Source organism: Phytophthora parasitica (genome assembly GCF_000247585.1).
Source record: "Phytophthora parasitica INRA-310 unplaced genomic scaffold supercont2.11, whole genome shotgun sequence".
Taxonomy (NCBI): Eukaryota; Oomycota; class Peronosporomycetes; order Peronosporales; family Peronosporaceae; genus Phytophthora; species Phytophthora nicotianae.
The window spans coordinates 140755-166432 of record NW_008648997.1 but is presented as its reverse complement, the minus strand read 5'-3'; the positions used below and the strand labels follow the sequence as shown (position 1 = coordinate 166432).

General features: G+C 51.5%; 6 protein-coding genes across 6 annotated transcripts; 1 reads left to right on the top strand and 5 right to left on the bottom strand.

Annotated features, from left to right (window-relative positions):
- Positions 1–2137: 2137 nt before the first annotated feature.
- Positions 2138–5680, bottom strand: PPTG_07075 (CMGC/MAPK protein kinase). Its single transcript, XM_008901231.1, has one exon. It carries the CDS (start codon positions 5612–5614, stop codon positions 2345–2347), a length of 3270 nt encoding a protein of 1089 aa, XP_008899479.1. The 5' UTR covers positions 5615–5680; the 3' UTR covers positions 2138–2344.
- Positions 5681–5841: 161 nt separating this feature from the next.
- PPTG_07074 (holo-[acyl-carrier-protein] synthase) lies at positions 5842–18107 on the top strand. Its single transcript, XM_008901230.1, has 2 exons — positions 5842–6032; positions 6103–18107. The coding sequence occupies exon 2, from the start codon at positions 6207–6209 to the stop codon at positions 17847–17849; it is 11643 nt and encodes a 3880-aa protein (XP_008899478.1). The 5' UTR covers positions 5842–6032; positions 6103–6206; the 3' UTR covers positions 17850–18107.
- A 983-nt stretch (positions 18108–19090) lies between these two features.
- Positions 19091–21161, bottom strand: PPTG_07073 (hypothetical protein; the record flags this gene model as incomplete). Its single annotated transcript, XM_008901229.1, has 2 exons — positions 19091–19194; positions 19302–21161. One exon carries the CDS (start codon positions 21159–21161, stop codon positions 20031–20033), a length of 1131 nt encoding a protein of 376 aa, XP_008899477.1. The 3' UTR covers positions 19091–19194; positions 19302–20030.
- Positions 21162–21542: 381 nt separating this feature from the next.
- On the bottom strand, positions 21543–21968 carry PPTG_07072 (hypothetical protein; the record flags this gene model as incomplete). Its single annotated transcript, XM_008901228.1, has 1 exon — positions 21543–21968. One exon carries the CDS (start codon positions 21966–21968, stop codon positions 21543–21545), a length of 426 nt encoding a protein of 141 aa, XP_008899476.1.
- A 1282-nt stretch (positions 21969–23250) lies between these two features.
- Positions 23251–23757, bottom strand: PPTG_07071 (hypothetical protein; the record flags this gene model as incomplete). Its single annotated transcript, XM_008901227.1, has 1 exon — positions 23251–23757. One exon carries the CDS (start codon positions 23755–23757, stop codon positions 23251–23253), a length of 507 nt encoding a protein of 168 aa, XP_008899475.1.
- Positions 23758–23888: 131 nt separating this feature from the next.
- On the bottom strand, positions 23889–24439 carry PPTG_07070 (hypothetical protein; the record flags this gene model as incomplete). The annotated part of the gene is made up of 3 exons (XM_008901226.1): positions 23889–24112; positions 24169–24328; positions 24419–24439. 3 exons carry the CDS (start codon positions 24437–24439, stop codon positions 23889–23891), a joined length of 405 nt encoding a protein of 134 aa, XP_008899474.1.
- Positions 24440–25678: the final 1239 nt, after the last annotated feature.

Below are 25678 nucleotides of genomic sequence, written 5' to 3'. Positions count from 1 at the left end.
ATCAAACTTGCAGTTCTCAACTCAGGCTAGAAGCCGAGATATTGTCAGAAGTGTCCCGCCAAATCGGGAGTCTTAATGATTTGGCGGGCACTGTAATAACTGGATACAAAAATTTTATGTTTCTCATCTGTTTCAGCAGATATGACAGGGTATGCAAATCCCGAACTGCACCTATCGAAATCAGATCAGACAGAAAAAAATGCCGCTAAGAATTGTGTTATTGGCTCAAACTTGTTTGGTTTCCTTTTGTTCAGTTAGAGATACGGTAGCTTTCATCATTGAGATGGTGATCGGAAGTGTCTTGAATTCTTCGCCCCTGCCGTCTGAAAAGCTTTCCGCAACTCTGACAACCCCTATTATGCAGGTAAGCATTCTTGCCGATTCAAACTGCACATAAACCCACAATCAACACGCGTTTGGCATTACATTAAAGTCATAGTATTAGCAGCCACGGTCAAAATACCGCTATCCAACCTATACAATTGCGACATCAAAACTCTGTTTTCATCTCGCCACTACAATATTAGTACTTTGGGGACAAATCATTTAGGATAACAACTTCCGATTTAGTGTAAATCGAGGCGGTTTTCACTACGATGGGATAAGGACCAAAAGTCTTGAGACGTTAAGTCCGCGACTATTAATAAGTTGGTGACACAAAGTTTGTGTCTTGAAGCACCAGTTCGTCAGTTTGTTAGATAGTTTCAAGGATGGAGGTCTACAGGTACTTAATATTGTACTGAACGTTGTTCTGGTGAGCAGGAGTTCGTGTATTTCGGAATGCCGAAGGAGAAAACCGTTCCGACCCCCTCAAGCGGAGATCAGCCGGGTGAAAACCTTCCTAACTACTCTCCTGCTCCAGTCAATTGTAGCCGTAGCATCCAACAGAATACAGAGCCTCGGAAGAACTCATGACCTGTACCTGGACAGCATTAGTATACACGAACAACCCTAGTCAGCTTGTGCGCACTGTAATACATTGTAACGACTACTTCAATGTCGAAGTTCAACACTTAGGCCTGTTCTCAACCGAGGCGTCAGAGGGACATATGCGTTGCATGCGTACCCTAAACATCGCAATTCAAAATACTTAACTATCATTGGCAGAATAATAGCCAGTCATGTTGTGTTCTAGTAGTTCTAGCCTGGCGCTAAACCGCTACCAAACTACTGGTAATTAACGAGCGCGGCGATGGAAAACCAGGATCCCCTAATAGGAGAGGTGAATATTCCTCCCCAAGCCCCATCGTCCCAGGAGCCTCCTCAGCAGATGCATACACTTCCCCAGGTTCAGCAAACTGTCGCTCCCTCGGCGGGTTCTGATTCTTTGCAGGGGAAATTCTCTAATAAGACTGCAGAATTCAACGTCGGATTTCAGGCTGCGGCGTTGGCGCGCAGCAGGGAATCGCTTAGGTCCGCTTGGAGATCTTTGGGGATACAGAGCCATTGTTGTTGCGATCTTGACTGTAAAACACTGCTACGTTGGCGGCAAAAGAGAGAGTAAACTGTTTGGTTATGGGAGGTCTTTGATTGGCTAAAACTCGAACATATCATGCTGCCTGTTAGCCGATTGCACAGCCAATCAAATCGCAAAGGGCACGCATGCGTCCGAAAAACGCTTCGGTTGAGAACGGGCCTTAAATGTCATCAAGAGACATCCCCGAAACTATGAACGCATAAAAAACGCTCGTCGATTTGTTGGATAGTCTCAAGGATGGGAGATCTAAAAATCATGCACATGTACCATACGATACAGTATTAAGCGGCTAAGTTAACCACCCAATAGTTTGTCATCTGTCAACGCCTAGATATAAGCCATCAAGTTAATGAAAAACAATTTACCTAGATATAAGCCATCCCAATTCTTGTCTTGTCGCACTTGAGACTTCCCTATTATAATGCAAGCCCAGGCAAATGCAGATATATCAGGTGGTTCTCTAGGCCACAACATACTGTACATGCGTTTAAGACAAGCGAGAAAGGCAGATTAAAAGCGATTCTGTTTAACGGGTTGGTTACCTGTCGGCTTTAGAGAGCATTTTAGCACGGAGATATGAAATCCATATCCACTAACGCGCGCTCAAAACATCAGCAAATCCTCCCCTGAGCAACTTGCGTATTCCAAAACGCTACGATAGACCCGTTGCATGATTCTTTCCAATGGAGAGTTTCCATTGTACAAGTGTATTTTTCTTTCAAGAGTGGCTATTACGCACTGCAACTTGGCCGAATGTAAGTCTGCAAGGCATTCTCGTCGCTGTGTTAACTAGTAGTTATGATGCTTGTTGTTTACTGTGTCCTCACTGCCTAACGGTTCTCGCTTGTCTACATGGTACAGGTCTGTCTACTCTGCGATGGTCTCCTGATGCTGGGGTGGAGGGTGCTGAGCCTTCATGACCTCTTGGTAGAGCAATTCCTTGAGTATCTGCGGATCGTACGTCATCTGCGCGTAGTCGAACTGCGTCAGTTTGGTCGCGACATCGGCATTGCACGGCTGTTCCAGCAGCGGATCGCGCCACTGACTCACGTACGGGTGCTCCAGTGCCTCGGCGGCCGTGATACGTTTGGCCGGGTCGAACTGAAGCAGGCGATCCAGCAGATCCAAGCCGTCCGGGTTGGCTTCCGGGAAGATCTGGGCCCAGTCCACCTTAGGCACATGTGGGTTCTGAATGAGGAACTGTCGTCCGGCATAGCGCCGCGCCACGGGGTTATCACAGAAGCTGAATGTCGTAGGCGTGCCCACAATGTCCACAATAACCTTCAGTTGGTCTACGTAGGACGTTCCTGGGAACATGATTCGCCGACCCAACAGCTCAGCGAAGATACAGCCGATCGACCACATGTCGATAGCCTTGGTGTACGCGTTTGCCAGTAGCAGTTCGGGAGCTCGGTACCACCGTGTAACCACGTACTCCGACAGTCCTTCAGCCAGATCCCGGTCGTTCGCGTGTCGCGCAAGGCCAAAGTCGCAGATTTTGATCCGACAGTCCGAGTTGACGAGGATGTTGCTGGGTTTAATGTCGCGGTGCAAAACGTCCGCGGAGTGCAGATAGTGAATGCCACAGAGCATTTGGTACAGGAAATACTGCACCTGATCGTCACTCAAACTCTCCTTTGAGTGAATAATACGACACAAATCCGTCTCCATGAGCGGCTGGATGATGTACAGATCTTCGAAGTGCTCAAAATCTAGAGGTCGCTGCAGCTCGTGGAGGCCCATAAGACACGGGTGTGTGCCAATCTCGCTCATCAGCTTGATCTCGCGTAGAGCCAGCAACGCCACCTTCGGATGCCTTAAGAACTGGCCCAGTTTCTTGATCGCAAACGTGCCGCCATGTACAAAGTCGCTTGCTGCGATCACCTCGCCATACGTGCCTTTCCCTACGATCTTGACCATGCGGTACTTCTCCGCCAATTGATACCGTACGCCATTGATTACAAACTGGTGCATAACTTCCTCTCCAGGGGGCGAGAACTGCTGCGTCAGCTTAGTGAACGAGCGGAAACTGGTACGTGCAGCGGACGGACTTTCGAATGACGCGAGAGAAGTCGCTCCAACACTGCCGTCGTCGGAGCAGAAGCTGTCTCGATAGCTATCCCGGAAACTCGACGTCGAGGAACGTTGTGAGACCGAGCGATGTGACATGGACGAGATAGTGAGACCTAGCTGCAGTTTACCAAAGAAACTCTGGTGGTCGTTCGACAGCACGTAACTATGCAGCTCTCCTGCTCTTGAAACGCTTCCCGTTTTCCTCCTGCTTCGTCGTCCCATCAAGCGACTGGAAATCGTACTACCAGAGCTAAAACTGCTGCTTCCATTGCTTCCGTTCAAAAACTTGGCCAAGTTCACGTGCGTGCGAGCAACAACCTCGTGATTCGAGTTTCGACAGCACTCAATGAGCAGCACTGTGTTGTCATCGCGCGAGAGTCGATCGAACTGCAAGAACAGCTCCTGCTGGTAATTGTAGGACCACGACGGTGCGAGTTCACTTGAGTCGGCCGGACACTCCACTGGAGGAGCCGCCCGAGACTGAGCCTCCGTGTGCCAAACGCCTTCAAACTCGTTGGTATCCAGTGAACAACGTACGAAAAACTCATCGCCCTGCAGTTCGCGCGACCGAACATCCGTGATCTGGTACAGATTAATTGAAACCACGTATCCACCGACCACTGATTCACGGATACGTTCGGCAAGTGATGGCAACGTGAGGTTCGTCGTGCAACCGGGTGCTTTGAACACGACGCTGGAGGCCACAACATCGCCGAAAATCTCCCAGCGACTCACTCGGCCGCCATCGTTCGGCTTAAAGTGGAGCTTGTGCGTCCATTGCTGCATAAACGTCGTCTGGTTGTATCGTACCTGCATCGTTTCCGTTCCAGAGATGACTACCACCCGGTTACGATTCCGGCGGTGACGAGGTTCGTAGTCTGGAGTCTCGTTCTGCTCCTCGTCCTCCTCCATCTGGATACTTTCCACAATAAACTGCTCGACCTGCACCGACTGGGATAGTCTCGAAAAGTATTCGAGGATACCGCCAAAGCCACGGTATTTGCCCTCAAACGGGACCATAGGCAGGTAGTTGCTGCGTAGGATCACATCGGACTTTAACAGAGAGAAGAAGCGCACCAGCACGTGGTCCATTGGAGGAAGCACGTTGGTCTTCGCAAAAGGCTGGTTGGGGGCCACCGACATGAATGACGCCGTCGGCTTTTTGCCGCTTGGTAGCGTCAGTGTAAGGCTGGACCTGTCCGTCTCCTCCGTGGCCCCGCCGGGTGTGCCCGGCCCTGCCGCAGATGGCGACGGAGGCACGTCCATCCGTACTCCCCTCTCGTCGGCCGTCACTCTGGCACACAGAGAAGCGTAGAAGTACTCGTATCCCCTGTAAAAATCCTCCACATTGGTGCGCAATCGCTGCACGGCCGGCCGCATGTGGCCCGAGAGATCATGGTCGGCGATTGCGTTGGCCACGAACTGCAGCCACGCGTGTTTGCTGGCCTCCGAGTTGGTGCGGAAGTGTAGCTGATGGCCCTTCTGCGTGGCCAGCGTGAACCTGAAGGCGGACTCGGAGTCCGGGCCATTACTAGGAGATGGGCTTGTCCCGGTCACGGCGTCGGCCCCGGCTTCCCCGGCCTGGCCAGCGCCCGCCACCGGCGTGGAGGCTGTAGATCCTGTTTGGCCAGATGTACTGCCGGTGGCCACGCCCAACACATCCTCGACGTCCCAGGCCTTGACGAGCGACACGCGGTCCGAGAAGCCGAATTTGCCCTTCTTGATCTTGGACTTGGCGTTCTGGCGGCGTGCGTCTTCCTCGGACAGATAGCAGTAGAGAGAGCGGCCGCGCAGCACGAAGTAATACGTCTCCCAGTGCTTAAGCCAATCGCTGCGCTTCTGTAGATAGCCGGCCCAGTGGAAGCGCAACGGTACGTCGTGAGGTACTGAGCGGTGACGCGACGACGGCGCGGCCAGGCTGCGCGACCGGCTGGCCGAAGCTGGGGAGATTGACACTGACGAAGCTGAGGACGCGCGCGACTTGATGTCGTACGAGGCCGACAGCCGCAGACCGTCGCCCGCCTCGGCCGCAGCAGACCGCAACATACTCGGGCTCTGTGTCATGTTTCGTTGTGCGAAAGGTGCTGAACCTTGCGGTTACTTCACGAAACAAGGCGTGAGTTAAAAATGATTATGCGCAAATGAAATGTTTCTTACTTCAGCAGTGGATTCACTTAAGTAAGAAACAGCTCAATCATTCTCGTGGCCTGCACCGACGATACATGCCGCGACTTGAGCTAGTCGCATGACGTGACCAGCACAAGCGATCTAAGCTGCTTCGCGTCATCGCGTTCACGAAGACTTCCCAGTCTCCGTCTTTAACGAAGATGAGGCTTTCCCAGCCAATGGCACTTCGCCAGATCAAACTACATTGTCGATAGTAATCTCTAGCCCCGATTGTTAGTGCGGAATACGCAACCCGATCGATGACTCGTCCAGGACGAGGCTTCATCAACTTATCTCCGCTGTACTGGAGCTGCAGGTGCAGAGCAATGACGTTTGTGATAGGTGACCAAGTACAGGAGTTCACCTAGATGAATTGAACACCTTAGATGATCACGAACAGGCAACTACAAGCGCCACAGCGAGACTCACAATTCAAATTCATCGAAAACTAAGCTACACCACCATCCCCTTCGTCTTTAAGGGCGTCAACATGAGTGATACCAATACTCTACTCGATGTGGACAAGTACAAGTTCATCCCGGAGTTCGGCGGCCAAGGTATTTCCTACTGGTCGGAGCTGCAGCGTCTTTATGTCTCGTCCAAGGGCACTACACGCTCATTCCTCGACACGGCGGTACAGGCGTTGCTGGAGGAGTCGGGCACGGACGAGGCCCAGAGATCCGTCGCTTTTGAAGCTGTCATTGACTTGAAAGACTGGCTGCAACGTGACAGTCTCGAGGGTTTGGAGCTCAACCGCGTCTTCTTCAGTATGCCAATGCTGATGCTAACGCAGTGCGCCAACTACCTCAATTTCCTCGAGGCCACAGGTGTAACCCACGGGGGGATGGTTACGAACTCTACCACGGCTATAGGCCACAGCCAGGGAGTAGTGAGTGCTGTCGTCTTCTCGGCAGCCAAGACGATCGAAGAGTTCCAAGAACTGGGTGTAGCCATGCTGCGCTATATGTTCTGGCAAGGACTGCGGACTCAGGAGGCGTATCTGGAGCTGTTGGAGCAGCACAATCAGAAGAATGGAAGCTCTAGTCCTATGCTGGCGGTGCGAGGACTCAAGAAGGAGCAGGTGCTCGAGACTATTGAGAGTCAAGCTGAAATGCCGGATCTGCATCTCGCGCTTATCAACGCGTCGGATTTGATCAACGTGACGGGCTTCCCTGCGTCTTTAAGGACTCTAAAGCAGACACTCGAGGGGATAATGGCCGGGTCTGATGTTGACCAGACTCGCGTCCCGTACTCGCAGCGAAAACCCACAGGATCGCTGTCGTTTTTGCCGCTCTCTGCTCCCTTCCACACTCCGTTATTGAGTGCTGCGGTGCCAAAGGTGCTCCAGGATGTTCAGCGCCTTCGGTTCACACTCAAAGGCAGCCACCTTCAAGTCCCAGTGTACGCTACGGACATGGATGCGAACAATCTGCAGACAGTTGACGATGTTATTGAAGAGATAATTAAGCTGCAGTTGTTACAGCCTGTGGACTGGACTTCGACGTGGTCAAAGATTGCAGAGCTTCACCCTGATGCGACGCATGTCCTCGAATTCGGCCCAGATCTCGGCGTGGCGAAGTTGAGCAACAAACCAGCGGAAGGATTGGGCATCGAAGTGATCATTGCGACTGCCAAACACCCGATTATGGATTTATCCATGCAGGTGGTCGGTCTTCAGCAGTTTATCGACGCAGCGCCGACTTTTACCTCGAAGAAGAAGACGTGGGCTGAGAAATTCGGTCTACAAGTGACCAAGTCAGGCGATCTTTACAACAACTTCACGCGTGTGCTGAACAAGCCGCCGGTTATGGTCGCTGGAATGATGCCGACTACCAGTTTGGAAGGTATCGACCTAGTTGCTGCTATCCAGAACGCTGGTTTCCACGCTGAGCTCGCTGCGGGTGGACTGTCGCGGTCTAACATCTTTGAAAATGCAGTGACAGATCTCGTGTCCAAGTTAAAGCCCGGCCATGGGATTTCGATCAACATGCTGTATTTGAACGCGAAGCAGTGGGGGTTCCAGTTCCCCATGGTGCTTCGCATGCGTCGTAGTGAAGTGCCAATTGAGAGTGTCACGATCGGCGCTGGAGTTCCAACGAAAGAGCGTGGGCTTGAAATATTGACGCAGCTCCAGGCTGTCGGTATCCACTTGGTGAGCTTCAAACCGGGTTCAGTTGACGGTATTCATTCGGTATTGGAGATTGCGACGGCAGTGCCGACTATGACTGTAATGATTCAGTGGACTGGTGGACGCGCTGGTGGTCACCACAGCTTTGAGGACTTTCACCAGCCGATGGAGGAGATGTACGCCGCAATACGTCGCGTGTCGAACGTTCTGCTTGTTGTTGGCTCTGGTTTCGGTAACTGGGAGGACTCGGTGCAGTATCTTACGGGCGAGTGGAGTTTGACGCGTGGTTATCCGTACAGGATGCCAGTGGATGGAATTCTACTTGGCTCTCGTGTGATGGTTGCCAAGGAGGCTGCGACGGCGCCGGAAGTCAAGCAGTTGCTTGTAAACACACCGGGTATCGAGGAATCGGAGTGGGAAACTAGTTACTCAGGTGTTGTGGGCGGGTTGATCACGGTTTCTTCAGAGCTGGGCGAGCCGATTCACGTCGTGGCAAGCCGTTGCGCTCTGCTGTGGAAGGAATTCGACGACAAATACTTCTCCCTACCACGTGAACAATTGGAACTTGCTCTTCGGCTAAACAAGAAGGACATCATCACTCGTCTGAACGCGGACTATCAGAAGCCGTACTTCGGCTGTAAAATTGATGCCGAGACTGTTGAAATAGTCCCCGCTGACTTGGAGCAGATGACGTACGGAGAAGTATTGTCTCGTATGATCGACTTGATGTCCGTGGAGATCCCTGTGAAGCCGCAGCGATGGCTGGACGAGTCGTATTTCTCGCGTTTCAGCGACTTCTTGGTGCGCACAGAGCAGCGTTTCCACCGTCAAGGCTCTGATGATATATTTGCCACAACGGAGCTGAAGATGAACCCGCGAGGTGCGCTTGAAGCTTTTGTCGCGAAGTATCCGCAAGTAGCATCAACGTTGATGTCTGTCTTGGACTGCGAGTTCTTCCTCGAACTGTGTCGCTCTGGTGGCAAGCCCGTGAACTTCATGCCTGTTATTGACGCGGAATTCAAGACCTGGTTCAAGAAGGACTCGCTCTGGTACTCGGAGGATTTGGACGCAGTGCCAGAGCGCGATGAGCAGCGCGTGTTGATCCTTCAGGGGCCTGTAGCAGTTCGCCACAGTACGATAATGGACGAGCCCGTCGCGGATATCTTAACAGGCATTGTCGACGGCTTCGCCAGTACCGTGTCGGAGGATGTTGCTGTTGGGGGAACCATCAAGCAGGCCATCAATATCGCCAGTGTACAAGTTACGGAGAGTCAAGCCAGTATGGAATACTCGATAAGCGCCCTGGTCTCTGCTAATGAGTGGCTCACTGCTCTAGCCGCATCCGTGATGGACAAAGACTGGCTGAATGCGGTTATCTCGTCGAATCACGTTGTCGAGAACAAGAAGTGGGTTCCCAACCCGATCCGTCAGCTTCTTATGCCTCAGATAGGACAAAAGTACGTGGTTAACGCTGCCGGCATCCGCGTTTTCGACAGCTCCATTAACATGTCAGGTCCTGTGATCGAGATCACGAAGAAACATGCGAATATTTCGGTTATAGTGAGCGAGGTGCGTCCAGCGGTGGCAGATCTAAAAGCTGATGTTGTGACGCTGGAGATGACGTTTACCTACCATTCTGAAATGTCCTGCTCGATCCACGCTGAAGGCAGCGATTATATCGACAAAGTGAAGGCATTCTACGCTCGTTTCTGGGTGGCGATTGAGGACAAGGAAGAGGAGTCGTGCAAGGCTGCATGTACTGCGAGTGTTAAGGATTCTTTCATGACTAACTTTGCTGTTACGAAAGAGGATATCATTGCGTACCGTACAGCTTTGGGACTCAAGTGCGACGAGGTCGGCGCTCCTGTTGACTTCTCGACGGTCGTCTCGTGGCGTGCGCTGATCCAGTCGGTGCTGGCGAACGAAGTGAAGGGCAATCTATTGAATCTCGTGCATCTGAAGCATTCGTACAAGTTGCTGTCTTCACGCAAGTACTCGGCCATGTTCTTGCCTGGCGACGACATCGTGAGCACGGCCAAGGTTGCTAGTCTACGCATTATCGACAGTGGCAAGATTGTACACAGCATGGCCACCATCTCAAGACGAGCTTTGAACGACGACATGGAGGTGTTTGAGCCTCTTGTAGAACTGCACAGCGAGTTCCTCATCCGTGGTTGTTTCACTGACTTCGAGTCCACGTTCTCCGTTGAAGAGACAAAGCACGAGTTCGTTCTCAAAGACGCAGAAGAGTTAAAGACGAAAACATGGCTGAAACTCGCAGCCGAGACTTCAGTAAACGTGGGGGACCGTCTAGCACTTCAGCTAACGACCAAGAGGCAGTACGCGTCGATCAGCTCTCTAAGCTCGTTGGAAGTCTCTGGTGTTTTATTCCGTGGAGAAGCGGGGACCACAGTCGAGATCGGCGCGGTTGAGTTCAAGAGCGACGAAGTGAACGAGAGCCCTATCACAGCGTTCTTACGGCAGGTACAGCTTGAGACTAGCGGGATGTTTGTGAACAATGGTTCTTACATGCTGGAGACGCCGCTGGAGATCAACGTCCCGACGAACGCGCTGGCGTACGCCGTAGCATCTCGAGACCTGAATCCGATCCACCGGTCCAACTACGCTGCTATTCTGGCTGGATTGAAGGGTAAACCGATCATGCACGGCATGTGGACAGCAACTAAAGTGCGTGATCTGGTGACCCAGAGCTTCAGTCAGGGCTTGGACAGCAACGTCGTCGAGTACGAAGTGAGCTTCGACGGCATGGTTTACCCGGGCGACAAGTTGTTCATGCAAGCGCGTCACGTTGGACAGAAGAATGGGAACAAGATCTTGTCCATTGAGGTCGTCAACTCATCAAGTGAGCGTGTGATCACTGCACGTGCCGTCGTGAAACAACGACCGACAGCCTTTGTATTCACCGGCCAAGGCTCGGCTGAGGTAGGGATGGGTATGAATCGATACCAGGAATCCCCAATTGCTCGGGAGATCTGGGACCGTGGCGATCGTCACTTACTCAACATGTTCGGCTTCTCGATCCTCGACATTGTACACAACAATCCCAAGTCGATCACTGTATACTTTGGCGGTAAGAAAGGCCGTAGGATTCGTGAGAAGTACATGAGCTTGACGTGTGAAGACCCGACGACTGGCGAGACGGTGCCGTTGCTACCCGAGATCAACACACGCACGCAGAGCTTCACGTTCTCCTTGCCGGAAGGTTTACTCTTTGCGACTCAGTTCAACCAGCCTGCGATTGTTCTATTGGAGAAGGCCATGTTCTCGGAGATTGAGGATGCGCAACTGATCCCGAGCGACGCGTTCTTCGCTGGCCACTCACTTGGCGAGTACGCCGGTCTCAGTTCGTTTGCGGGTGTTTTAGCTTTAGAAGACGTGGTGGAAGTGGTGTTCTTACGTGGCTTGATCATGCAGAGGGCAGTGAAACGTGATGCTGAAGGACGCTCGGACTATGGCATGGTAGCTGCGAACCCCATGCGTGTTGGGTCTCATATGACAGAAGAGCTGCTGTACACGATCGTACAGGGCATTGAAGCAGCATCCGGTAAACTCTTACAGGTCGTGAACTTTAACGTCCAGCAATACCAGTACGTCGTCGCCGGTGATAGTGTGAATCTGGAGACGTTGTCACTCGGTCTCGCTGCGTTTAAGACTCTGAAGTCGACAGAGTCTGAAGATGTGGACAAGATCATCATGTACTCGCTGGAACAAGCTCGAGCTCGTAAGGAGGAATGCGAGCAACGTGGTCGTCCGTTCATGCTGACTAGAGGCCTGGCCACTATCCCTCTACCGGGTATTGACGTGCCCTTCCACTCGCGTGAGCTACTGAGCGGTGTGCCATCATTCCGTGAGCTGCTGAGAACTAAGTTCGACCCACACGTGCTGGAACGTCAGCTACCGCTTCTTGAGGGTCGCTATATTCCCAACTTGGTGGCCACTCCGTTCTCGCTGGAGCGATCATACTTCCAGAAGGTGTATGCAGCGACTAGGAGTCGCTATCTGGCTGAGATTCTTGACTCAAAAAAGTGGGAATCAGCCTCGAAGGCCCAACTTGCTCACCTGCTAATGGTGGAGTTACTAGCGTACCAGTTTGCGTCTCCAGTTCAGTGGATTAAGACGCAGCAGCTTCTGTTCTCTCAGGGTGGCGTCCATCGCTTCGTGGAGATTGGGCCAGCTCCGGCACTGACCAACATGGCACTGCGTACTCTTGAGATCGGCGATTACCCAAACGTGCCACGTGAGATCTTCTGGTACCAGCGTGACCGCGAAGCTGTGCATTTTGAAGAGGAGACGAGCAACATCTCAGCTTTCGAGCACGTTCGAGGGTTAGCTGGCGAGGTTATCGCTACGGAGCCTGTACCGAAGGTAGAGGAAGTCCTGGCGCCGGCACCGGTTGCCGCTGTCCCCGTCCAGCAGATCCAAGCTGCTCTGGCTCCAGCTCCTGATGCTCCGGTCGCCGCTCTCCACGTCCTGCGTGTGTTCCTCGCTGTGCGTTTGAATAAGGACTTGGCTGAGATCAGAGAAGATACGGACGTGAAGACGCTGTGCGCCGGCAAGTCTGCTGTCCAAAATGAGATTCTTGGTGACCTCGAAAAGGAGTTTGGTTCGGTTACTGAGGATGCCGGGGAGATGCCGCTGAAGGAGCTGGAGTCCAAGTTCTCCGGTTACAAGACGCTTGGCAAGGTGACGAATGGTCTGATCAACAGGATGGTGGCGAGCAAGATGCCTGGTGGCTTCACGATGTCCAGTATCAAGGAGTACTTGAGCTCTGAGAAAGGTCTGGGCGCTGGACGCATGGAGAGCGTGCTGGTTCACTCCCTGCTTCTTGCCCCACAGACTCGTGTCAAGAGCGATGCGGACGCGCGCAAGTGGCTGGACGAGACTATGAAGGATTACGCTTCATGCGCTGGCATCTCTCTCGACTGTCCGACGGTAGCTGCTACGTCCGATGCTGTGGGCATGTCATTCAACCCTGTCCCCGTGTCGATCCCGACGGTGAGTGGCAAACCTGTGGAGGCCAAACACTCTCTGCTTGTGATGCTGGCTGCCAAGTTCGGCAAGGCTTTTAACGAGATTCTGGAGACTGCGACCATTAAGGAGCTGGCAGCGGGCAAGTCGGCCATGCAGAACGAGATCGTTGGTGACGTGGAGAAGGAGTTTGGTTCAGTACCTGACGATGCGGCCGAGATGAAGTTGGTCGAGTTAGCTGGAACGTTTGTTGACTACGCGTCGCCTGGTAGAGCGACGAGTGCTCTGATTGCTAAGATGCTGGCGAGTAAGATGCCTGGTGGCTTCGGTTTGTCTGCTATCAAGGAGTATTTGTCCAGTGAGCGCTGTCTGCCGAGTGGCCGGGTCGACAGTGTGCTGCTACACGGCCTGACGCAGAACCCGAAGCTGCGGCTGACGGATGATGCGGCTGCGAAGACGTGGCTGGATGGAGTTGCAGACGACTACGCCCTGTATTCTGGCATTGAAATCCCGTACCTATCGAAGTTAGGAGGCATGATGGCAGCTCCGGCGTTGGGACAGCAGGTGATCCAGTCGAGTTCGCTGTCGAGAGACTTTGAGAAGCGTTTGAAGACCATGATCGCGGATCAAGTCGACGCGCTGAACTCGTTCTTGGGTGAAGATAAGCTGGACTGGCATCGACAACTTGAAGCGGAGGTGGGAGTACGCCAGTACGCCGAATCTTCAATGTCTCAGTGGCTGACTGAGCACGACGAAAGCTACACTGCTGGTATTACTGGCAAGTTCGACGCGAAGAAGGAGCGACAGTACGACAGCTACTGGAACTGGGCTGTTCAGGACATGATGGAGCTGTACTACGGTAGTATGCTCGAGGACCGATCTGGAGATCCCGCTCTCGAGAGGGCCAAGCTGTACGTGCACAATCGTGCCACGCCTGAGCTCTTGCAGTGTATTCAGTTCTTTTCATCACGAGCTGAGAAAGAAGGCAGGTCGGAGCTTGCTGAAACCTTTCGACTACTGGCAGGTCAAGTCCAAGACGGAGTAAACACGGATCCTGTGAACATCCAGCTCTTCACACCAACACAGCCCCAGCTTCGTGTTCGTGAGGACGGTGAGCTGGAGTACTCTGAAGTACCTCGCATTGGTGTAGGAGACTCAAGCAGCTACGTCGATGAAGTGGCTCGTGGCCTGGAGTACGACAACGTAGAAACGGAGACGTTGGCTGGTTCTGGTATCACTAGCGAGAGCCTGAAGAATATCGTGCTCCCTCACGTACACGTCCGCAAGCCGTCCGACGTGGATCCGACATTCCGATTGTACGACGTTGAATCGACCTGCGTGTTGCTATCGTGCATGCGTGAGATGGCGTCGACTGGTATCTCGTTCGCTGGCAAGGTGGCCCTACTCACTGGCTGCGGTAAGAACTCCATTGGGGTCGAGATCGTTAAAGCATTGCTGGAAGGTGGCGCTACTGTGTTCGTGGCAACGAGCAGCTTCAGCATGATGACGACAGGAGTGTTCCGGGAGATGTACCAACAACACGGCAGTCGCGGTAGCCGTCTCATTGTACTCCCGTTCAATCAAGCGTCCAAGACGGATGTGCAGGGTCTAGTGACTCACATTTACAGCGTACACAAGCTCGATCTGGACTGCGTCATCCCGTTTGCAGCGCTCTCAGAAGTTGGACGCACAATCACTGACATCGACTCGCGTTCGGAACTGGCGCATCGTATCATGCTGACCAACATCGTTCGTCTACTGGGTGAGGTCGTTACAGCGAAGAAGACACGAGGCATTACGACTCGTCCGGCGCTCGTGATCCTTCCAATGTCTCCAAACCACGGCGATTTCGGTGGAGACGGACTGTACGCGGAGTCGAAGCTGGGAATGGAGAGTCTCATGAGCAAGTGGCGGTCGGAGGATTGGAGTGAACAGCTTTCCATCATCGGTGCCGTTATCGGCTGGACACGAGGTACAGGACTCATGTCGAGTAACAACGTGGTCGCTGCTGACGTCGAGAAGATGGGAGTGCGCACATTCAGCATGACGGAAATGGGCTTCAACTTGAGCGCACTGCTGCACCCGACTATGGTTGATCGCGCGGCGGATGCACCGATCTATGTAGACTTTAGTGGCGGCATGGCTCAAGTGAGTGGTCTGAAGGACCAGGTTGATGCCATTCGTATGAAGATCATGAAGACGGCGAAACTGAAGACGGCTATCCATGCTGACAAGAGGAAGACGAAACATTTGAAGGTTTTACCTCGTGCGAACTTGTCGAGCTACTACTGCAACACGTTCCCTAACCTGGCAAATGTGGCTGGTTTATCTGCCTCGTCGAAGCAGGAATTGATGCGAGGTATGCTGGACCTGCGCCAAGTTGTCGTCGTAACGGGCTTCGGAGAGGTGAGTCCGTGGGGCAACTCGCGTACGCGGTGGGAGATGGAGTCGTACGGCGAGTTCTCGCTGGAAGGCTGCATTGAATTGGCTTGGCTGACAGGCCGTATCGTGCTGAAGGGTGGCAATTGGGTCGATGCCAAGACGGAGGAGATTGTATCGGACCACCAGGTGAAGGCCCGCTACGAGGAGGATATCTTGAACCACGCGGGGATCCGTATCGTGGATCCGGAGCTGTTCGACGGCTACGACCCGAAGAACAAGATGGTGCTGCATCAAATTGCCATTGACAAGAAGATGTCGCCGATCGAAGTGGCCGATCGAGAGGAAGCTCTGCAGTTCCGCAAGGAGCTTGGCAAGGACAACGTGGACGTGTTCCAGAGCGCGTCGGGCGCGTGGATGATTTGTCTACGCAAGGGCTCCGTCCTGAATATCCCCCGCGCTTTAAACTTCGATCGGTTTGTAGCTGGTCAGATCCCAACCGGATGGAGTGCTGAACGTCTGGGTCTGCCAAAAGATATTGCTGAGTCCGTAGATCCGATCACGCTGTACGCCTTGGCATCAACGATGGATGCGTTCGTTGCAGCGGGCATGACGGACCCGTATGAGTTTTACCAGTACGTGCACGTCTCGGAGGTCGGTAACACGTCTGGCGGTGGTATGGGAGGCTTCCGTGCGTACTCTCAAATCTACAAGGGACGATTGCTGGGAAAGCCTGCTCCGAGTGACATCTTGCAGGAATGCTTCATCAACACACCTCCAGCTTGGGTGAACATGTTGTTACTCAGTTCGTCCGGTCCGATCAAGACTCCGGTTGGTGCGTGTGCCACAGCTGCCGAGTCCGTTGACATTGCCGTCGAGACAATCAAGAACGGGAAAGCGCGCGTGTGTATTGTTGGCGGCTACGACGATTTTGGAGAGGAGAGTGCGTTCGAGTTTGCACAAATGAAGGCGACGAGTGACTCGGTCAAGGAGATGAGTATGGGTCGAGAGCCGAAGGAAATGTGTCGTCCGTGTTCAAGTACGCTGGACGGCTTCATGGAGAGCCATGGTGCTGGCATTCAGCTGTTGATGGACGCTCAACTTGCGCTGGACATGGGGCTACCGATCTACGGAATTATCGCACTCGCCAACACGGCGACGGACAAGATCGGCCGCTCGATACCAGCTCCTGGCCAGGGGATTCTGACCACAGCTCGTGAGACCGTGGCAAAGCTGTCACCGCTGCTGGACGTGGAGTATCGACACCGCCAGTTCGACGATGAGCTTGAGAGTATTGAGAAGTGGTTTGCACGCGAGAAGATGCTGGTCGACGTAGACGATACGCGCTTGAAGCTGCTCGATGAGATCAAGGAGCGCAAGGTGAAGGCCGCGCAGGCCATGTATGGCGAAAGTTTCTACGTTGGACGCACGGACATCGCTCCTCTTCGCGGTGCGTTGAGTGTCTGGAATCTGGACGTGGACGACCTAGGAGCAGCGAGCTTCCACGGTACAGGTACTAAGGCCAACGATAAGAACGAGAGTGAGGTGACACACAAGCAGATGACTCACCTAGGACGTTCTCCGGGCAACCCGTTGTCGGTCATCTGTCAGAAGAGCATCACTGGACACCCCAAAGGCGCGGCTGCCGCGTGGCAACTCAACGGACTGCTGCAGGTGCTGAATACCGGACTGATTCCTGGCAACAGGCAGCTGGACAACACGTGGGAGATGCTGCGAAAGTACAACCACCTCGTATATCCGAACCGGAGTCTACAGACTAACGGTATCAAGGCCGTGCTACTCAAGAGCTTTGGCTTTGGTCAGGCGAGTGGAGAGCTGCTGGTGGTGCATCCGGATTATTTACTTTCTACGCTGTCCGTCGTGGACTTTCAACAGTATTCAGCTCGTCGTGAGAAGCGTCTGGTCAAGATGAACACGCACGCACAGAGTGTGATCACGGGCAAGAAGCCGCACATCCAAGTAAAGAACGAGGCGCCGTATTCATCAGCACTGGAGAGCAGCGTGTATCTGGACCCGACAGCTCGTGCACAGTACGACGCGGTCTCCCAGACGTGGCGCTTTGGCGGCACCGCTGCCTCTCAACGGCGTCACCGTGTAAAGCGTGGTAAGAAGACCAATACGATTAAACTGGTACACTCGAAGAAGACATCCAAACTTGATTCTTCGTCGTCTCTGCTGGCTGCTATTGGCAACACTGCGATTGAACTCGGCTTGTCGAAGAACATGAGCGTGGGGGTGGACGTGCAGCCTGTGGCCACGTTCGAGAGTCTAAACGACCGCGAGGACTTTATCCGGCGCAACTTTAGCGATCAGGAGAGCGCATACTGCTACAGCGCACCTCATCCTGCTGCCAGCTTTGCAGCTCGCTGGGCTGTCAAGGAAGCAGTGATTAAGGCCATCTCGAGTGTCGCTCCGACTGAATCATACCTCTGGCAAGGTGCTGAAGCTTCACGACGAGACATCGAGGTCGTCATGACGGCATCGGGAGCACCGACCGTGCAGCTGTCGGGATACCCACTACACATCTTCGATCGCCTCGAGCTGGCCAAGCTCAGTGTGTCCATCAGTCACTCGGGCGCATTCGCCGTCGCGCAAGTTGTTGCGAGCTTCGAGTAGGAGTAAGGACGTCCGATTATGGCGATCTTGGCTCCGTGAGCATCGAGACTAAAGTGTATAAAACTACAATAACAACCAAGGTAGATAGCCGCATATACATACAGTTATGGGTTGTCAAAGATTGAAACAAAAAAAATAAACTCACACAGCACTGACGTCAACTGCTGGAGCACAATGAGTATGGACAACATCTTTCACGAACGCATCTCCATTGTGGTCGTCGCAGTAGGAAGTGTCTGCTATAATAAACAGGGAAACCGAAAAATAAATATACTGAAAAGGCAATATTCATTGACCGATAAAATAATTTATTTTGCTGTCAATAATGCCCATAACCCGTTATTTATGTTGATTCTATTGAAATTGTGATAATTTATCGTGCTTGCTGGCTGGCTGCGACACATAAATCGTTAGTAGCTGAGCGAAATCAAACGTTTTATCTTCTCTCGACACAAATTATCCTAATAATGCAACCGTGACATAGTATTTTATCGATGGAGGTGCGTTTGAAAAGTACTTTATTCCTTTGACAATACCTGCAATATCTTATTTTCACCTTGGTGTGTGTGTGTGTGTGTTTTAACAAAAGGATAATTTACCTTACCAACCATGTAGATAACCCCTTTCCAGCTTCGGCAACTGAGAAGAGAGCGCTACTGTCACGCTTCATCGTTAAAGCGTGCGAAAGTGTCAAGGCCGACACGATTGTTTTGCACGAGCGGGGATCATTCCGACCGGGCCGCTTGATTAAGAGGGTCGTTTTCGGGTAGCCGACGTCGTTGCTGATGCACCTTTGGTGCGTGACGAGTAAACTGTTTGCCAATGCTAAATACATGTTTTCTTTAGATTCCAAAAAAATTCTTACTTTTTTACAATCACCATAAATATATGTATAACGGAGTTGTAACTCCGTTACATGCAGCCTAGTTAACCATGAAGTGCGACGCGGAGTTATACTAGCTAATAGTACGCACTATCCCCCGATTAATGAGACCACGCGCTTCCTGATTTTCCTTTCGTTCTTTACATACCTACTCTAACATATTGAAACGAACATGCTGAACTAAATAGACGAGTCCACTCCGAGTTATCCTTCCAGCGGATATTGGCTCCGTCGATTGGTTGGACGATTTGGTGAGTTTTGCAGCTCTCCGAATGACGTTGCTAGGCCAAGCTCACCATGTTTCATTTGACACAAACTGAACTCGTCAAGCACGTTCCACTGAGCTTAATTTGATCAGTGCAGCAACAAGTAGTTTACTGGTCGGTGGTTGATTACTTTTCTTACTGTTCTTGACCAAATTCTGTTGTCGCATCTAGAGCTTCGTCTTCGCGGAGAGTTGCTCTAAAATCAACATGATAATGCGTTCAATGAGAACAATGGCAACCTAAAGCCCATTTGAAGCAGGCAATACTAAAACTTAAGAACTAGAAATAGCTTATGAAGCGTACTTAGCTGTTGTGGACGTCCCGATAGCACGGTCGGCGAGTCCGATGCCGGCAGGACTACCTCGCTGTCTCGTCGTGAAGCTTTAGCAACTCAACCCAGCGAGATGAATAGCTGGCAGCAGGGTGAAGTTCGTTGTAGTAGTATGATATTCCCCGATCCGTGAGTTGCGCCGGATAAAGTAGTTGCGACCGTCTATCACCGCGCTCATGTCCTTCGACAGACCGAGTTCACCCGCAGTATGGTTCATAACAGACAGCAGAGACGACGAGTTTGGATGTCTTCTTCGAAGGCATCACAGTTCCCGCAATAGTTTGGTCTTGATGGCTTCACGCGATGATGCCGTTCAGCTGTGGTCAAGCCGCCGCTTTCACAGCTCTTTTGATTCATTTTTCTGTAGTATTTGGTTCAGCTGGACAAGGTTATAGAGAGCTTGTGAAGATTTCCATGGCTTTTGTTTTCGAAAGGTACTGTCAGGTAAGCAGCTCCAGCGTCATTTTTTTTTCCTGGTGTACATGTTCTTGCCAAATCTCGTATTTGCGCTCTGACACACTCTCCGCTCGAGTTCAGTATCAGGGATTAATTGACTTCAGCCATTCTCAGACAGTAGAAGCTGCTTTTGTTTCACAGTTCCGATTCCATTTTGCGACTGCCGAACAGTGGCGCGGTGATTGCTGCAGCATGGACACGCTGGTAGAATGCTCGTGCCGGCGGGAAGCACGTCATCACATGCCTCATAATACCAAGTAGCTTGTTGAGCTCAGTCCATGTAGCTCGTCCTCTTGTGGCGAGTTCGTTAAGGCGACGGCTTGCCTTGTCCAGCTTATCGTTTGGAATGGACACAGTACCGTCTTTTGTGTTCCAGAGCAAACCGAGAGCTTTGTTTTGTGTGTCCAAGCTGTAACCTTCCTGTCATTGATGGCGGCGGGCCCTAGAACGGTAGCCATTGCAAGTCGTAGAGCTGAATTTGCTGCCTGGCAACGCTGGCTTCGGTTGACCTCTACACAAGTGTGATCATCACACCAAAGATTACCGTGCAGACGGCCAAGTTCGTGGCCCGACTTCTCCGTCAGGGTTGTCGATTCGTACAGGTCGTTGATAACTAAGCCTGCCAGAGAATAAAAGGCCGGCAATCCACACCAGCCGAAACCACAGGACAAATCGACGACTACGTAGCCATCGTACACAAATGTGAACCTGTACACTGCATTTTCTCGAACCGGTACGTGCCGGAAAGCTCCGGAGATGTCTCCGAGCATTATGAGTACTTTCTTGCCCGGGTACTGGATCCGCAGCTCGTAAATGCGACGTGCAATATCCCGAGGTGGATTGTACGAAATGGACTGGAAGTTGGCTCGATCAGTAACTTCGTTTACTAAAGACCCACGTGGGTAGGAGTAATCGTTGATCATACGAGTGTCGTCACCCGCCTTGTCGATCACGCCGACGGGGCTGACAACAAGTTCTGGCCAGAGTTGAAGCACACTCTCGTTGAGCACGAGATACTTGCCATCGCACTGCCCTTTACGAATATCGCGGCGAACGCTTTGTGGGTTCGTGATGGCGCTCTTGTGGTTTGGTGGCCGTATCAGTTGAACCTGCGTGGCATTGTTAGTCCACTTTGGGCGTACTCCTTCGCGGGCAATCTCGTTCCATTGGCGATACAGACTTTGCGGACTGGAATTAGATGGCAGGGGGACTTCATATAGTGCTATGTTTGGCCTCCCATCTGTGAGTGTTTGACCACGCACTTGTCGAACAAAAGCCGTTAGCGATAACTGAGTTCGGCTATCGAGATCTGATAGGAATTTAGCGGCAGCAGCATCGATTGTGTTGCCTTGATCACTGGAGGGAGGAGGCACCATATCGAACTTGGATGCAAATACACGTACTTGTTTAAACCGTTCAGCCTCAGAGAATTTGTCAATACGCTTAAGTAATTGGACCGTTGGCGACGAGGATACAGAACGGCTTCCTTGGGACGCGAACTGGTGTTGCTGGTGTTGGCATCCCGTCGTTTCCTGTAGTCACTGAGTCTGAGTCTCTGGTATAACATCATTGTATTTCTCCGTCATGTAAGCGTTTACCACGTCCGCCAATCGCTGCGGCCGAAAATGTGCTCGCTTGCTATCGAAGCACCCACTGTGGCCATCTCTGGAGCATCCGAGGGCGAAGTTGTACTTCATACAGAGCCGTTTGTCGCCTTGATGAGGAAGAGCAGATAGAATTTCGGTTGGGACTGATAACTATCGACGTTGGCGTTCCGATCGACGACCTCCGTCTGACTGTTTTTGGCTTCGCGAGAGCGCGGCGGGGCCGTTGTTGTGAGATCGGCGTAGGTCCAGTAGCTCGAGTGAGTTTTCGTCCATGGGTGAGAATTCGTGGTGAACTTCTTGTGCTGACTCGAGATCGCGAGCGGCGACACAGCTACGAAATTTCCCAACCTTTTTCGTAATCCAAAAGCTGACCAGCTTCCAACCGACAGTGTCTGAGTCTGCAATGCCTCTGTATCGCTCGATAAACGTCAGTGCGCTATCGATGAGATCCGTTACGTCATCAACGTAGAATTCCTGAGCAAAACCTCGGAGAGCGCGGAGTGCACTGCTGATATCAGAGCGGGACGTTGCTGAGGGAGCGGCGCGTAATGCGTTGCTCTCCGAGAAATCGGTCATACTGGTGTTGGATTCTTGTGTTTTTACTTGGGCCTATATATCGACTGGTCGACAGTGCATCAACGTGAGGCCTCGCGCGAGGAAGCCGAAATCCAGAAGCCCACGACATACTGGTGGGGGCCGCAGGAATGACGCGTTTCTGGAATGTTGCATTCGTTCAAGCACATACAAAGCGGACTTACAGGTGACCACGGAAAAATTCGCCACCACTGACTACTATCCTCCATAGTTAACGGTTGTCCACAAAAAAATTCGCCACTTAATTCGATTGGTCAAAAACAAAAGTTCAAATACAAGAAAAGGTCAGTTAATACAAGAAAAGGTCAGTTATTTATTTTAATAAAAAAAGACGCATTAAAAAAGAAAGGTCGTAGATGTACTCAAGTTATAAAAAAAACTATTTTATTAAAGAAATTCTAGGTCGTCGTAGTGACGAGGAATTGCCTTCCAAAACTGTGGAGAACACTCTCTTCGGAAATAGCATCTCAGGCCATGATGGTACGTCGTGTAATGTCGAAGCGCTTCTGGGCTGCTGTCTATCAACACCAACGACTGCAGCCCTAGAAATAACTTGCTGCTTGAATTGTGTTTTGTACGAGCTCTCGACGCGCATCGTTCTGGTTTCGAAGTGACATAATTTTCTATCAACCGTGTCCAGTAAAACTATAAGCGGTTTTGATTGGTTTTTATAAATTGCGTAAATATAATATCATTGGCTACAATTGAAAAAAGATTTGTATCAGACCAGATATTCGGACATGTCTCATGGCGAATTTTTCCGTGGTCACCTGTACCTAGGAAACGAGGTTGGAGAACAGTCTTGCTAACGCATCTCTGGGTTGCTGACTGCAGGAAGGCTTTGGGGGGGGCGCCGACGCCATCACTATCTTCGTCTTGTTCGCTATCGTCTAGGCGTGGTCGACTGTGGCGGTCTCGAAGGCTCGGGTCTGTTGCGCGCCGTCGTTTGCCGAGTGTACGGTTCATTTGCTGGAGTTCCTGTATGTCCGCATCATCTGAGCTACTGTAGGTACTTGAAGCGTAATTCGAACGCCTCCTAGCTGGCCTAGCCTTACTCGAAACTGACAAAGCCTCGTCTTGTCTGCCCGGTAGCGTATCGCGGTTTAGATCGAGCGCGTTTTTTTTAGTTTCCCCATGGAACAATCTAAAATATGCTGGCGACGTACGGACACGACAGCCAAAGTAGAGGGTTCAACGAGAGGGGTACGTTCGGAGCGGAGAGTAATGCTCGCACCGGTGGAGGAAGAGCTCCCCGCTTCTTGCATCACGCCCCTATGACCGTGTCCTGTTGAAGTAGAAGTTCCCTCGGGTTTAGCGTCGTGTCGGATACTGTTGCACCGATCTGAAGCACGTATGTAATTGAGTCTGCCTTGATAATACGTATCGGCTCGATCAAAGGGACAAGGATGGTGTCCTCACCGGAGAGCACACTAAGCCATGTTCCTTTCGAGTTCACATCGTAGCGAAGAACAACACCGTAAGCCCATTGACCAGTTCGTGGTCCTCCTGCTTGAACGAGCGCTACTGGGTGCGCCAAGTAACTTCCTGGCCACAGCTGCCCCTTCTCCGCTTCAACGACCCGGAGTTCGAAGGTTGAACTAGGCACCGATATTTCTTGCCCATCCTCGTCAGAGTCAGGTCGCACGACTTGATCAACCGCTTCCTCGCCACTTAAACGGCGGAGGCGTACATTGCAGAACTCTGTCAGCTCAGAGGCGTGTCCTGGGCCGAAAAAGGCAAGCGTGTTCGGAGCGAGGTGTCTCGACGACATTTGAGAAGCTTGAAAGAGCGGAAGGGTCGCTTGAAGTGACTGTTGCACTGCACTGCAGAAAGCCGAATGATCTACCGCTTCTGGATCTAGCTACAACTGACTGTTAAGAATACGCTTCTGGTCTCGGGACCTTACCGCCTATCAGACAACGGATCATTCCCAGGACTAATCTCAGGTTGCAAAACGCATTTTTCAACGGTATGCTCCGCGTGAGGAGACCCAACGACCGGATTCCACACTTCTTGAGAGACTGGGCCTCCGGGTACCACAGCGAAAGCTATTAGTGGAGCGAGTTTGGCTCCTGTGGCAGATGCAGCAAGAAAAACCGATGCTCGGAAACGGTTGATTTCACTCTCTACTCAAAAAAGGTTAATGCTAAATTAAAAAAAAACAAATTAGCAGTATTTGTACCTTGCAGCATGTCAATAGTGGGATTTCCAGTGAAATCTATAGTCGTTTTGCCGGCCATATCGATGTAAATGGCTGTTTGGTCCATATTGAATATGGCGGCGTCCTTGCCGTCTCCACTCTCGGATGCCAGAATGCCATCTTCTTCAACGTGCTGGATAGACTACGAAAACACATTGGCAACAAGCTAAACTTTACAATTAAAATAAATTCGGTAGGAAATAATATGCACAGTAGAGAATAACTGTTTTACCTCCATGTCAGGGCGCTTCATTCTGCCCTTATGAGTAGTTCGGCGAGCAGTAAGGCGGTTACGCTTGAGAAAGCGCTTTACAAACACTAGGTTTCCTAGCTGGTGCGAGATTTAGCTCGCTCAGGATCGTAACGATCAAGCATAATCAGCATGCACGCCATTGATACACACAAGTAACGATTTTTTCCGCATTTCCACGATCCAATCAAGCAGTCTAAACATTGCAATAAGGTCAGCACAGTCATAAAATTTAATAATAATAATAAAAATTACTTTATCTCTAGGTTGGGGTTCCGAACATATATTTTTGTAGTTCGGGAATTGTAGAAATTGGTAGGCGTGTAATGCGCAGCCACTTTGATGGTGGCTTCTTATTTCTTCCAGCGGTACCACGTTGATCGATTTACGTCCAGGGCCGCGGCAGCGACCACGGTCTTCTCTCCGCGATCGAGAGCCTTGAGTTTAGCTGTGTTAGTGTTTTTTGGCCGGCGAATCATCACCAAACAAAAAGTGGGGACGGATGGCATTGAGGACTTGGCTGTGAGTGGATGGCGGTAAACAGTTTAGACTTTTTACCACTCGTAAATATATGAGCCTTTTTATGAAGTTAATATTGACCGAGAACATTTTACCACTGTCTTACTGAATCCGGACTTTACGGTACGTCAGCACCATTGACAGGATAAATTACATTCCGAACAAAAATTCCTCCTGAATCTCAGCCTCTTATTCTCGAAAACGAAAAATCGGTCTCATGCCGACAGAGTATGTATAGCGGCGAAGGCGGCGGTGCGTTTGCAAGCTCTCCAGGTGTGTGCGTGTTGTATTAGTTCGCTATCACAACACTTTCACGGTACCTGCAGGTTTTGGGCCAAGCAAATGCCGATAATGATGCAGCTAAAGAAGCAGAGATTGGTCGGTGTGTGAGTAAGACAGTAAAAAAAAAGTCGAGTAACGTTTTTTTATAATCCGATACGTGGACACACTGTAACGCCCCTAATGGTGATGTTTGGTCTTTTTATATGTCGCAATTTGTCGTCTACGCGCTTATAAAAATAAATATTAATTGACTAGTATTCAGGTTATTTTGCATCGGTCCAGTACTTTGCCTGGTAGCAGCACCGAGGAGCATACGTTCCACGGGCAGCTTCCAGTCAAGCGTCAGTTCTGAGCACGATGAACCTGGAAGAAGCCTTACGGGCGCTGCCGGTGCGTCGTTTACCTGGTAGACAGCCAAAACAGCGAGGTGCTTTGGTTTGT